This window comes from Nelumbo nucifera, chromosome 1 (assembly GCF_055504915.1).
Source record: "Nelumbo nucifera cultivar China Antique chromosome 1, China Antique-T2T, whole genome shotgun sequence".
Classification (NCBI taxonomy): Eukaryota; Viridiplantae; Streptophyta; class Magnoliopsida; order Proteales; family Nelumbonaceae; genus Nelumbo; species Nelumbo nucifera.
The window spans coordinates 117,752,579-117,766,535 of record NC_142649.1 but is presented as its reverse complement, the minus strand read 5'-3'; the positions used below and the strand labels follow the sequence as shown (position 1 = coordinate 117,766,535).

General features: G+C 36.8%; 1 protein-coding gene across 2 annotated transcripts in view; it reads left to right on the top strand.

Annotated features, from left to right (window-relative positions):
* The first annotated feature begins 465 nt into the window (after window positions 1-465).
* The window catches only part of LOC104601777 (uncharacterized), a 32,467-nt gene continuing 18,975 nt past the window's right edge, over window positions 466-13,957 (top strand). For both annotated transcript variants that reach the window (XM_010265240.3, XM_010265239.3), the window contains exons 1-4: window positions 466-1,002; window positions 2,183-2,357; window positions 3,277-3,360; window positions 13,215-13,456. In XM_010265240.3, coding sequence (XP_010263542.1) covers window positions 788-1,002; window positions 2,183-2,357; window positions 3,277-3,360; window positions 13,215-13,456 — 716 coding nt within the window. In that variant the 5' untranslated portion in view covers window positions 466-787. The remainder of the gene's footprint in view (window positions 1,003-2,182; window positions 2,358-3,276; window positions 3,361-13,214; window positions 13,457-13,957) is intronic.

Sequence of the window (13,957 nt, the reverse complement as noted above, 5' to 3'; positions counted from 1 at the left end):
GCTCAGACCAATACATATCTTCTTCGAATCCTACAGCCGTCTAGCATTAGGAAGAATGCACTTGGATCAGGTGTTGACTGTTTTTGCTTTTTCTTTTTTTCTACCTCCACGTCTCAAATCAATCGATCCATTCTACGAACGTTCGTTTAGACCGGGAGTCTGGGATACTGCCGACAGTCAGCAGCATTTCCGTCCTCTATCTCTAAATTCTATATCCGTATTCTGTAGTATAAAAGAAAATAAAAGCAGTCTATCTATCTGGTTCCCGCTTTTCTTTTTTTTAAATTCCAAAATAAATACAAAATGATCCTTCCGAGGATCCAGTAAACGCGAGGGAAACAATGGCGTCGGTCTCACTCCATTCTCCCAACCAAAAAAGAAATAAAATACAAAAGAATTCGAGACATAAATCGAAAGAGACAGTTTGCGTTACTGTCTTATAAATGACGGTTCATTTTCTCCTTCAACCCCATCGTTTTCTTCAATAGACTCGTGAGAAATAACCCCCTCCCCTCTCTCTCTGCTGTGCTGTTCCATTTGGATCTGTTATCGGAAATAATATATCACAGGTGCTGATAGCCTGGAAAGTTTCAATACCTGTCAGATTCTCATCACGTTTTCGCAATTGGATTCCTGAAAAACCTTTGATTTTTCTAAAGCAGAACATAGAGAAGGTGCTTTTGAACTCCTTTGCAGTTATCGAGCTTGGATTCATTGGGTTACCGTTTTATTATCAGAAGTATAGATCTGATTGGATTTAGGGAGGTTTCTTTTCTTCTGGTTTGAAATGGAGGCTGGTGATACCGGGATGAAGCTGGGGACCTTGAAGTTGAAGGAAGATCGGGGCCTCGATCGTAGTGGCGTTGGACAATTCAGAACAGACCCCTCTCCGGATATTTCTGTTTCTTCGCCGGTGACTCGGCAGAAAGCTGCTGCTGCTAAGCAGTTCATAGAGAACCATTATAAGAATTATCTACAAGGCCTTCAGGATCGTAAAGAAAGGTACAGTTCGATTCTTTCCAGCTGCTTAAACCTGTAAGAGAGTGTTTTAGTAATGTGACAATTGAATTCACCTGAATTTATCTTTTTTCGTTTTTTGCACTTTTGTAGACCACCATCTGAAACGGCGAATTTATGATCTTGTTATGGTTTCTGATTTCATTTGATTTGAGAGAACAATTTTACCACTAAAATGGTGCCATTTCCAGTTATTAAGAAAATCTGTAAATGAGGTCATTTCAGGATTTCAACTTTCAAGAAATGAATTCCTTTTCGTTTTTCGATACAGCTAGAAATGGCTCCAATTTATATGAGGACATTGTGGCTCAAGTTCTATTGAAAAACTTAATGAGATGATTTACTTTTACGTGGCATTTCAATGCACCCGTTACTAATGGATTATGAATAGAGTTTGGTATATATAGTCGTTTGTTTCATATGCATTTTTTTTTTCTGAATAAAATTTATATCTTGAAGTCCATATTTTGGCTTGTGTCTGGCGACTTTTATTTTTGCTTATTAGAATTTATAGACATGAGTGTGGCAGAAATGCATATAATGAGATGGATGAGTGGAAAAACTAGACATGATAAGATTTTAATGAAGTAATCCCAAGCAACCTAGGAGTAGCTCCAATATGTGATAAAATGAGATAAAGTAGACTAAGATGGTTTGGTCATGTGCATTGAAGACAGTCAACAGCATCAACAGCACCCATGAGGAGAATTGGTTTATTACAAGTTGAACCATGGACTAGAAGGGTATGGGGTAGGCCTAAAAGGAAATGAATAGAAGTATAAGAAATGATTTAAGCACCAATAATTTAACAATGGATATGGCATTAAACAGAATGATTTGGCGAAACAGGTGTAGCCGACCACATATAGTTGGGATAAGGCTTGGATGATGATGAGAATTTATATACATGTTACTAGCAAACTTCTACTTGCTTAAATCACCTTATTTGCACATTAGTTGTTAACCATTTTATTTTCATAATTTAGGATAGAAAAACTGAAGCTAGATAAGATCCTGGACTATACAAGATTTTATTTGCCATAATTATACACCCTGGACTATGCCATCCATTTTACTTGTCCTTGTATTCTTTTCAAGATCTCAACCATTCACCTTTCCTATCTCAGAATAAATGGTAATATAATTTCATATAAATCTGTTTCAGACGTTGGGCACTTCAAAAGAGAGCACAAGAAGCTCAAATTTCAAATGAAGAACAACAAGAGATGCTGAGGAATTTGGAACGCAAAGAAACTGAGTATATGCGATTGCAAAGACATAAAGTGGGAATTGATGACTTCGAGCAATTAACAGTAATTGGGAGAGGGGCATTTGGTGAGGTATTTGTAAAAAAAAGAACTACATTTGGAACTATCTTCTAGCTTCACCTTTGGATATAATAGTAGGTCCTCTGAACATTCTCTTTTGATGCAATTGATGGAATGATGCATTTAACTAGAAAAATAACGGAGTTAAGCATGACAAAAGAGCATGAATAGCTCTTTGGGTCAAGTTCTGGCCTGGAATTTATTCTGAAAAGAAAAAAAATCATTAACTTGAAATGAATCATCTCCATTTTGACAATTTGTAATAATCAATAAATGATGTATAGCAAGACGTTTGATTTCAATTTGAAGCTGAATGCCTACAAATAATTAAAAAGTTGGGCTGTATTTCTTTCCCTGGGTGAATGGTATATTTAACTCAAATAGGTTTTGGATTCTCATTTCATTCACTTCTCTGTTTGTTTAATGAAAGCTGAGGTTAAGTAGCTGGCTTGCACCAAAAGAGCTATTTTACTATGTAAAATGAAAATTTACTTTGGCTTTTTTTTTTAATAAAATTCCAAGTATTTTGTTCAACTGTTTTTTGTTGGGCAAATGTTGCCCCTTCAAGTGGGGCATCACCTATTGATATCTGAAGCTTACCTGCATATCCTTACCATTGCCATTTTCAAATTCTCATACTCTTTTGTGCATATTTATACTTACTGCTAAACCTGAAGAGGAATCTATAGTTTTAAGATTCTGTTTCTCCTAGTTTAATTGCATGGTTGTTTAGGAGTTTCCAGTGTCATGGCTTAGATGATCCCTTTAGGCTGTATTTGGTTTGAAAGAAAAGGTAGGGAAAGGTTTCCCTACCTTTCCCTTCCTTTCCCTAACTTTTGTTTCAAACCGAACACAGCTTTAAAGCACAAATATAGAAAGATCAGATTGAGTCATTCTCATTCACAAGGATGACAAATGTCGAAAAATGCAGGTAAGGGTTTGTCGCGCTAAAAGCACTGGAGAAATTTTTGCCATGAAGAAGTTGAAGAAATCAGACATGCTCAGTCGTGGACAGGTAAATTATTCTCAAACTAAATTATTATGACCTTCTAACTATTACAACTCCTGCAGTATTCCTTGAAAGCCCTTTACAGGAAGATACATTTACTATATCTCCTTGTCTCCTAATAGCTTCGACCAAATTCATTCAAGAAAATTGTTAATATCCCAATTAAAGCGATTGATGTGATAGTATAGAACAGAATCTGCTATGTGGAAACTACTGTTGGAGAATACTTTCATTTGGAAGCTCTATATGGTTGGCTGATTGCAGCTATTTCCTCTTTTCTGTTCTAAACTCCTGAAATTTCATATTTAGAACTGCACTTCTTTAGTTGGAAAAATGGTAGGCACATCTGAATTTCTCATTTATGGTATAATAACACTGATTTTGAGGAAACCTGCCACTCTAAGATCTCCCATGTCATTCCAATACACATTTGGCCTAGCCAATTTATGTCACTGTGAGTGATTATGCCACTGGCCTCTCCCCATCTCCCCCCTCCCCAATGATAAAAATAAATATATAAATAAATAAAGCAGAGAACGAAAAGATAAGCATTGAACTCAGGTTGAGAGTTTGGAATTGCAAAATACTTGAAACATGACGATTATATCTAGTTACCTAATGGAATCCTAGGTTTAAGATGTTCAGGTTGGTGCTTTGCTTTAATATCTTTCTACAATCTCTCTCTCGCATAAGCAGATATCAAAACCTCATCTTGGTAGCTAGCATTCTGTGGTTGTGACCTATTCATTTTTTACCTGGTTTTATTTAGATTCCTGAAAAATATCAAAACGCATGGAAATGCACAGGGTAAAAATTTTCTTAGGGACATTCTTGATGCAGGGATTTTAGTGCTAATATTCAAGGTAATATGTCAATTTATTGGATCTCACCCAGAAGCTAGAGAGAGAACTGTTGAATTCACAGCACTTGTTACCTAAATTTGAGGTGTCAAAACATGCCCATTTAGCTGGACTTTGTAGCATACAAATGTTATTTGATTACTTATACAACAAGTTTAAGATTGCTGGTTTTCTTCATGACTGGACACAGATTGTTACCAATTTATGGAAACCTTTGAGTTGTTCGAGTTTTTTATTTAGAGTTTATTAAATTTAAAATTTATTTTTTTGAAAAAGTTTTACAGTCTTTAGGGTTTGTTTTGGCAGATTGTGGTATAGGAAATTGTTTCATTTTTTTTGAAACATGGGTAAAATTTTTAATAGGTCAAAAGTCTATTTTTGACAATTCTTTTAAAGCTTTTAATCAGTTCTAAGTATTTTTATCTATGGGTATAAGTTTTAGATTGTCGGGGTCTTTACGTTCATGATTTTTCTACAAAAGGAACTAACAAAATAAAATTGATGTTTTCAGCTTTATACTTTGTTTTCGAGATGCCAACATTTTGGAGGTGCAATGCCTTCAAGAGTTATAAGTGAATTACCTAAAATTCTTTCTAGTTCTAAGTCCTGCAAGATTCATTGTTCTTCTTACTTTTAATTTTCTTATATGCAACATAAACCATATTATTTCTCCTTAGGTTCAGTTTGTTTGGAGTGCAAATTTTATTTGCATTGGCTGAGTGTAAATTCTGGTTTGCTTTTGCATCAGATTTGACTTTATCTTACTTGTGTGTGAGAAGTAAAATGATGTAGTTCCCACCTTACATGAAAGGTAATGGAGATAAGAGAGGTTTATTTGTTTGAGATCGAGGTAGGAAGCAAGATGATGCAGTCCCCACTTTATATGAGAGAGCATTGGGGTAGGAGGATGCAGTGATTTAAAAGGCACGCCTAGGCCCTAGACTCAGCACTTTCAAAATGTGCACACCTAGTATGCCTAGGCGTGTGCCTGGTGCACCTTGCGCTTCAGCCCAGGTGTGCGCCTTTTTGAAAATTACGCTTTTTTGCTATTTTTTAAGCCTAGCACTCAGGCTGATGGCTCCGCCCCCGGGCCCTCAACCAAGCCCCTCAAGGCAAACTCAAACAAGTCCATGTTAAAGTCTTAAACTCTTAATCCCTACAAAAAATGATTAAATAATTTTAGTTATCTTCTAAAAATATCTTTTATTAGGATAAATGAATAAACAGTATTAGCAAATAGGGGGTTCTTAGAGCTTCGGTGAGCGAGTGCTAGCGAACCGGAGTAGCTCGTAGAATTATTAAATCATTTTTAGAATTAATAATTATTTAGAAGATAACTAAAATTATTACGTCATTTTTTTAGGGATTAAGAATTTAAGACTTTAACACTTTAACATGGATTTGTTTGGGCATGCCTCGTGGGGCTTGGTACAAAGGTGGCTTGTAGGATTAGGAATGAAAGATGTATAACATCACATTAGCTATTTGAAATAATGCAATTGGGAAAGAAAGAAAGAAATTCAAAGTTTGACATGCTTGAATATGTTTTGTATGCTGTCTTTTATTTTACTTTTGCATTTTTTACATTGAATGTGTTTATGTTATGCTTATGCATTTTAATTTGAGTTAATAGGCCTTTTAAAACATTTAGTTTAGAATTAAAATTTGATTTTTTTAATTAATACTATTTTTAATATTTTCATTATTTATTTTGATTTTCTTACACTTTTTTTTTTGCATTTTTTGATTTTTTTTTTAAATTTGCACCTTGCTTCAAAAAGGTTCGCGCCTTGCCTTGCACCTCAGGCACAAAATGGCCATTGTGCTTTTTTTTTTTTTTTCGCCTTGCACTTTTGAAAACATTGGGAGGATGGTGGTGCAAATTTTGCATCAGTTTTTGATATGCAGAATTTTCATTACCAGTGAGTGCAAATGAGACAAGGAATACAAATTTTGTATCAGATAGGATTACAAATCATGATTACATACAAATAGATGCAAAACTGAACTGGCTGAAAATTTGTATCTGAATCAAGTTTGCACTGGAAACAAACATACCTTAATTACAGAATAATTAAAGTGTTTCTTAATAATTAATATCTATTATGGAGGCTGCATCAGTTTGACCTGTTGGTTGGTTAGTTCTTCTCTTGCATCAAGTCCCCAACAAAAAATATGAAGCATATCACTTGTCTTATATTTCTAAAAGAATTTTTATTACCTCTAGTCAACTATGTTTGTGCATGCCATTTCTGTTTGGCAGAACTAGGAGATAGAAATAGTAGTCGATCTAGACTACAATCAGTCTTGAATTTAAATGAAAAAAAAGGATGAAAATTTGAAGAGAAGAAGAAGAGAAGAGAGGAAGAGAAGAAGTACACGAAGAGGGTTTCAGAAAAAGAGAGGGAAGGTTATGATTTCTGCTGACCCACTCTTAGTATTTATATAACTGTAAAAGGGATGAAATGCCCTTATTGCTTACATGGCAAGTAGAATGAGAAATAACTAATAATAAAGCTGAAATAACTACCAACTAACACTATCATATCTAACAGAAATATTGCTGCCATACGAACAAACACTATGGGGACCACATCAGTGTTCTCTACACTCCCCCTCAAGTTGGGAATAGATATTTGTCATTCCCAACTTGCATAGATCTGCCTCTAACTTCTTCCTCGGAACCGCCTTGGTGAGATGATCTGCAAGCTGCATGTTGGAGGTGATATACGGAAGACACACTTCTTGAGATGAAACCCTTTCTCTGACAAAATGTCGGTCTACTTCAATATGCTTAGTTCTGTCATGCTATACCGGATTATGAGCTATATTAATAGCAGTCTGATTATCACAATATAGCATTAAGAGCTTCTCATAAGCAATACTCAACTCCTCAAATAGTGATTTCAACCATAGGATTTCAGCCACACCATTAGCCCTAGACCTGTATTCAGCTATTGCACTAGAACGAGAAACAACACTCTACTTCTTACTCCTCCAGGAGACCAGGTTACCTCCTATAAAAGCACAATATCCAGAGGTAGATCTTCTATCATCAACACTCCCAGCTCAATCAACATCTGTATAAACCTCTATCTTCATGTGATTATTATTCTTGAATAGTATACCTCTACCTGGGCACCTCTTCAAATATGCTAATATCCTCTCAACAGCAAGTAAGTGAGTAGTCCTAGGAGAGTGCATATACTGACTGACAATGCTGATTGCATAACTGTTGTCAGGTCGTGTGAGACAAAGATAGAGGAGTTTTCCAATTAACTGTTGGAACATAGCTTTATCTTCAAGTGGCTCTCCACCCTCTACACTGATCTTGTGGTTCTGTTCAATAGGTGTATCTGCAAGCTTAACACCTAACTTTCCAGTTTCTTCCAACAAATCTAGAACATACTTTCTTTGAGAAACAAAAATCCCATGTTTAGGTCTAGCTACCTCAATACCCAAGAAGTATCGTAGCTCTCTCAGATCTTTCACTTCAAATTCTTGATGGAGTTGTTTGAGAGACTCAGTCTCATCGTTATCATTCCTTGTCACTACAATATCATCCACATATATAGCAAGCAAGGTCAAGGAAGAGTCCATCTCTTAATGAACAATGTATGGTATGACTGGGCCTGTACATAGCCAAATCTGTCAAGGGCTTGTTTGAATCTATCAAACCAAGCTCTGGAGGACTGTTTGAGTCCATACAAGGCTTTATTCAATCGGAAAACCTTCTTTCCTATTTCTGCATCATAAAATCCAGGAGGCAACTACATGTAGACTTCCTCCTACAAGTCTTCATTGAGGAAGGCATTTTTAATATCCATCTGGAACAAGGGCCAAGAGTAACTGGCTGCAAGGGACAATAAAACCCTATAGTGGTCGTCTTTGCTATTGGAGCAAAAGTCTCCAAGTAGTCTATAACATAAGTCTGAGTAAATCCCTTTGCAACTAATCGAGCCTTATAGCTTTCAATGGAACCATCAGCATTATGTTCCACAATAAATATCCATCCACATCCAACCGGTTTCTTCCCTTTAGGTTGGTCTACTAGCTTCTAAGTATTATTCCTCAGAAGAGCATCCATTTCAACCTTCATTGCATCTTTCCACTCAGGAACTAACAAAGCCTCCTACACTGTTCTGGAGATAGGAATATCAGCAATAGATGTGAGGAAGGACCTGTAGGAGGGGGACAGGTGATCATAGGACAAGAACTAGGAAATGCAGTGGGTTGTGGATGTGGTGCAATGCCGTTTGCCTTTACAGACTGCAATGGGAAGGCCAAGGTCATCCAAAGGAGGTAAAGGCTCAACAGTGGAAGGTATCTCAGTGGAACTTGGATTTGATAAAGGGATTGTAGTACATGGATCTGGATCCACAGAAGGAACTGGGGCTGGCCTGGACTGCTGATGACCGAAATCAACCTGCCTCCACCGCCTGTGATAGACTCTCAAATCCCGGCACCTCTGACACCCCTCCCTATTACATCCCTCATCACTCAATGGAATAGGTAAAGGAACTTCTGATGAGTTAACCCCACACTCACTACTCTCCCCCTGAGGAGAAACCTTAGGATAATAGGGTACATCCTCGAAGAAAGTGACATCCATAGAGACAAATCTTCTCCCAGAAGTGGGTTCATAGTAGCAATATCCCTTTTGAGTATGTGCATAATCAAGAAAAATACATTTGGAGGCCTTAGGATCAAATTTGGAACGATAAGGTCCAAGAATCTGAGCAAAGCAAGTACAACCAAAGGTTTTAAGGGGAACAATATACAAGTCTTTATCAGGGTATATGAGGGTAAATGGAGGCTTCATGTCAAGAACCTGTGAAGGAACTTGGTTAATGAGATACACTACTGTAAGAATAGCATCTCCCTAGAAACGAATAGGCACATTGGAGTTAAACATGATGCTTTTGGCCACCTCCAATATGTGCCTATTCTTCCTCTCAGCAACCCCATTCTGCTGTGGTGAATGAGGACAAGTATTTTGATGAATAATCCCATGGTCAAGCAATTAAGAGGCTAATTGGTTGGCAAAGTATTCTTTCACATTATCAGATATGAAGATTTTGATTTTGATCCCAAATTGGGTTAAAATCATCTGATGAAAGATCCGGGTCAAAGTAGGAACCTCATATTGAGAACGCATAAGGTAAACCCAAGAAAAACGGGCATAGTCATCAACAAACAACAAGAAATATCTGTACCCCTCCATAACAGTGATGTGGTAAGGACCCCAAATTGGTATGCACAATATCAAAAGGATTATTACTTCTTTTATTACTCAATAAATAAGATGTTCTACAATGCTTTGCAAGCTCACAACTCTCACATCTCAAACTGGACATCTGAACAGACTTAAATAAATCAGGAAACAAACTCTTCAAAGACCAAAAAGATAAATGACCCAACTGATTATGCCAAAGCATAACCTGACTAACAGACTGAGAAACAAAAGACTTCCTATCTTCACTATCTTCCCAATATGAACTTTCTCCAAGTAGATAGATCCCATTCGTCTCACGGCCAGTCCCAATTACCTTCCTTGTCTCCAAGTCTTGAAAAACACATCGGTTAGGGAAAAAGGTTACTGAACAATTCTGATGTTTTGTAATGCTATTGACCGAAAGCAAGTTAGTATTAAGCTTAGGAACATGCAGAACTGAAGATAAGGAGATGGCATTAGACAATTTGATGTCTCCCTTGCCAGAAATTGGAACAAGGGAACCATCAACAATGGACACTTTATCTCTACCAGAAGATAAGTGATAGGTAGTGAACAGTGATGGCAAGCCAGTCATATGGTTAGATGCACTCGAGTCTATTACCCAACAATGTTCAGTGTTACCTGGAGTTGAAGCATGATAAGTTGAGGCCCGAGTACCTAAATGAGAAAAAGATGATGACGGCTGAGATGATTGAGCTGAATTGCCAACTTCCTTTTCCAATTGAGTCAGGGCAGCCCGGAAAGCAGCTAGGGTGTCTAGAGGTGTGCCTTTTGTGCCCAATGAGGAGGTACAATCAGTATTAACAACCATATTAGCATTACCCCTTTTGTTCCTGAGTTTTGTTGGGTCTAAATGAGGGTGCAACTTCCAACAGGTGTCTTTAGTATGCTTGGGTTACTTGCAATGTTCACATTACTAGATCCTGCTTGTCTTCCTTCTTTATATCCCTCTTTGTATCACCCCCAAACTTAGGTTTGACTACTATCAAGGCTGGTGGGAAGGGCTAGTGCTGCATCATAACCTTTCTCCTAGTCTCTTCACTATGCACTAAGGAGTACGCTTGTGATAGGATCACGTTGTTTCTTGTCAGTAGTTGCTGTCTCATAATATCATACTCAGGATTTAGACCAGCTAGGAACTCAAAAACCCTATTAGTCTCAACCTGCATTCTATGAGTCTGTGCATCCTTCTGGCTTTCCCACTCAAGTGTTTCTAGGTGGTCAATTTCATGCCACAAGGATTTTAGTGTAGAGAAGTAAACCGAGACTGGTTTCTCTCCTTGCTTAAGGTTATTAACCTCACATTTCAGTTCATAAGCCCTAGCAACATTAAGGGGTTGGGAGTAGGTCTCTTTTATGACATCCCAGATTTTCTTAGCTGTTTTTGCCCACAAATAGTTCCGGCTGATATGTGGCTGCATAGAGTTGCACACCATGTCATAACCGAATAGTTCTCCTGAACCCATTTGGTATAGGTTTGGTTCTCCTTAGTTGGTTCTTTCACATCTCCCAACAAGTAGCTCAGTTTTCCCCTACCCTCAATGGCCATCATGGCCGATTGAGCCCATTCTAGGTAGTTTGATCCATCAAACTTAACTGTTATAATCTGAAAGGTATTCTCAGACATGTTGCTAGAATTGCTAGTCCCAAAAACACCTTCCCCTTGACTCTTGAACTCCATTCTTGATCAAGAATTAATAAAAAACCCTTTTTTAATTATTGTAATAGGAGAAACAACACCCAAACAACTGATAACAACAGGCCTAGGTCTTCCGAAGAACACAGAAAACGGAGTTCTGAATGAAACCAGTTCAAATTCTGATCTGAAACAAATAACAATTCTGAATTTTAGGGTTTTCTCTCAAAACCCTAAAGAAAACACAAAGATTTTCCAGCCGCACCTCTCAGACTAAACCAAGATGATCTTTTCTAAAGTCAATCACAAGAAAAAAACTTACTTTATGAAAAAATCTCTGGCCGCCACCTTCTGGTTGATGCAAAACCCTAATCTTGAGGATCCGAAGCTTCTTCTGATTCTTCTCGACTACTGGAACTCTCCCAGACTTTTACAATCTCTTTAGTAGCAGCCGCACACTAACAGTAACCTCCAAGAATCAGCAGATCCTCCTTCCTTGTTGAAAAATTTCCAAACCTAGGAGGTTCTCATGCAGTCGGCCTAATCAGACTAGCATAAGAGCTCCTAAGTCGGCTCTGATACCAAGTAGTTGATCTAGACTACAATCAATCTTGAATTTAAAAGAAAAGAAGGATGAAAAATTGAAGAGAAGAGAGGAAGAGAAGAAGTACACGAAGAGAGTTTCAGAAAAAGAGAGGGAAGGTTATGATTTCTGCCGACCCACTCTTAGTATTTATATAACTGTAAAAGGCTGAATTGCCCTTATTGCTTATATGACAAATAGAATAAGAAATAAATAATAATAAAGCTGAAATAACTACCAACTAACACTGACATATCTAACAGAAATATTGCCGCCATACGAACGAACACTATGGGGACCACATCAGTGTTCTCTACAGAAATGCATGACTTATATAATATTTATTTTCTATAACAGTTTTTGTCATATCTGCTAGTTGAACTGTTTAATCTGGGAACATGTCCTTTGCTGTTCTTCACACATGTGAACTGGATGGAAAATGTAGCAAACTTGATCATCCCAGTCTATAGGATAGGATTTTGGTAGCCAGGCAACCCTAATGGGTTGGACTGAACTGCTTCTTGTATAGAAAGTAATAAATAAGACTCCTTAGTAAAGACCATTGTTTAAAATTGGTTATGGATGTCACCTTGCCCTGAGGTTGTTTTGTTTAAACCTGGTTGAATCTGATAGTGTGTTGTCCAGAGACTCCAGGCTATTTTCTGCGTAGAGGGGGGTGGTCTGGATATGGACCTAACCTCTGACACTTAGCAGAAAGTTGCGGCTTTAAGACTTGAATTCATTTTGATGCTTGTTGTCTTAGTTTTTATTTTCATACTGGTCCCCAGTGTAGAAAATATAGAGTTGAATTAAGTTGCAATGTACATGCCATTCCTTTCTCTTTGAGAATCCTAGTTTGAAATCATATGGCCTACTTATCTTGGCATCGGTATCAATTCACTTGATGAAAGTGAGAAGCTTGTTTCTGAAGCTATAGTTATATAATTTTTGTGCATGAAAAACATTATCAGCAATAAACTTTACAGAATGACAACAGAAAAAGCACTGTAGGAGTGACAATTTGTTAACAAGCAATTTTAGCATACCATGCATGCACATCAATGGATTTGCAGGATATCATCAAAAACTAATAATGTTTTATGACATTTATTTTTATTTTGTAAGTTCATAACATTATATTGGTAATTTTAGTAACTAATGTATAGTTCAAACTTGAAAGAGTATTGAAGTCTTCTCTTAATGTCTTGATCTGTAGGCTGTAGCCCTGTTCATTGAGATGTTATATTACAAACATGATATTGTGTTCCCAGTTGTATCTTACCAGTAAAAAGAGGTATTATATCTTTTTGTGTATGCAAACCAAGATTAGTAAGTGCAATAGTTTCTTTTAAATTTTGTGCTGTTACTGAAAAAAAAAATAGATTAGTGTCATAGGTTTCATAGATGTGAGAATAGCCATTTTTCAAGTCTTAGTTACAAGTGCAAAATGATAAATGAATACTTAAAAGATTGTCAGTTTTAATTTGTTTTTCTACATTACAATATTTTAATCAATCATTTTACTCATATCCTTCTATATTTCAGGTTGAGCATGTTAGATCTGAGAGGAACTTGCTTGCTGAAGTTGATAGCCGGTGCATTGTAAAACTTTTTTATTCATTCCAGGACTCAGATTTCTTGTACCTTATAATGGAATATTTACCTGGTGGTGACTTTATGACTCTTCTGATGAGAAAGGATGTTCTTTCTGAAGATGTTTCACGGTTTTACATAGCAGAGAGCATTCTAGCAATTCATTCAATTCACCAGCATAACTATGTTCATAGGTATTGTGATTGATCTGTACATGATCTAATACTACACAAGGTGTAGGTATTAACATCATAGTTTCTAGATGTTTTTAATTTCTTTTTTTTGGGTATTTAGTTTCTAGATGTTTTTAATTGCAAATAGATTTGTCTATGCTTGCCAATAGTTAGTTGTAAATCACACTTGCAATAATTTGAATTAAAAGAAAAGAAACAGGAGAAAAGAAGGAGATTGAAGAGAGAGAAGTGATGGAGGAAGAAGATGGAAGAAAATATGAAGAGAGAGTAGTTCAAAACCTCTTTTCAGCCCCCAATGATCTCTTTTATTCTTTTGTTGTAAAAAGTAAGGACAATTACATGAGTGCCCTTAGTAGGGCATCCATCACTAAAGACAACAATATAAAACAATAGAAGAAGAGAAAACAAGCCCATAACTAAGGGCCACTACCTGCTAACACAAGTCATAGACATAACTTAAAGAAAAACAAAGAAACTAAGGTCCATTCGGTTCATAATCTC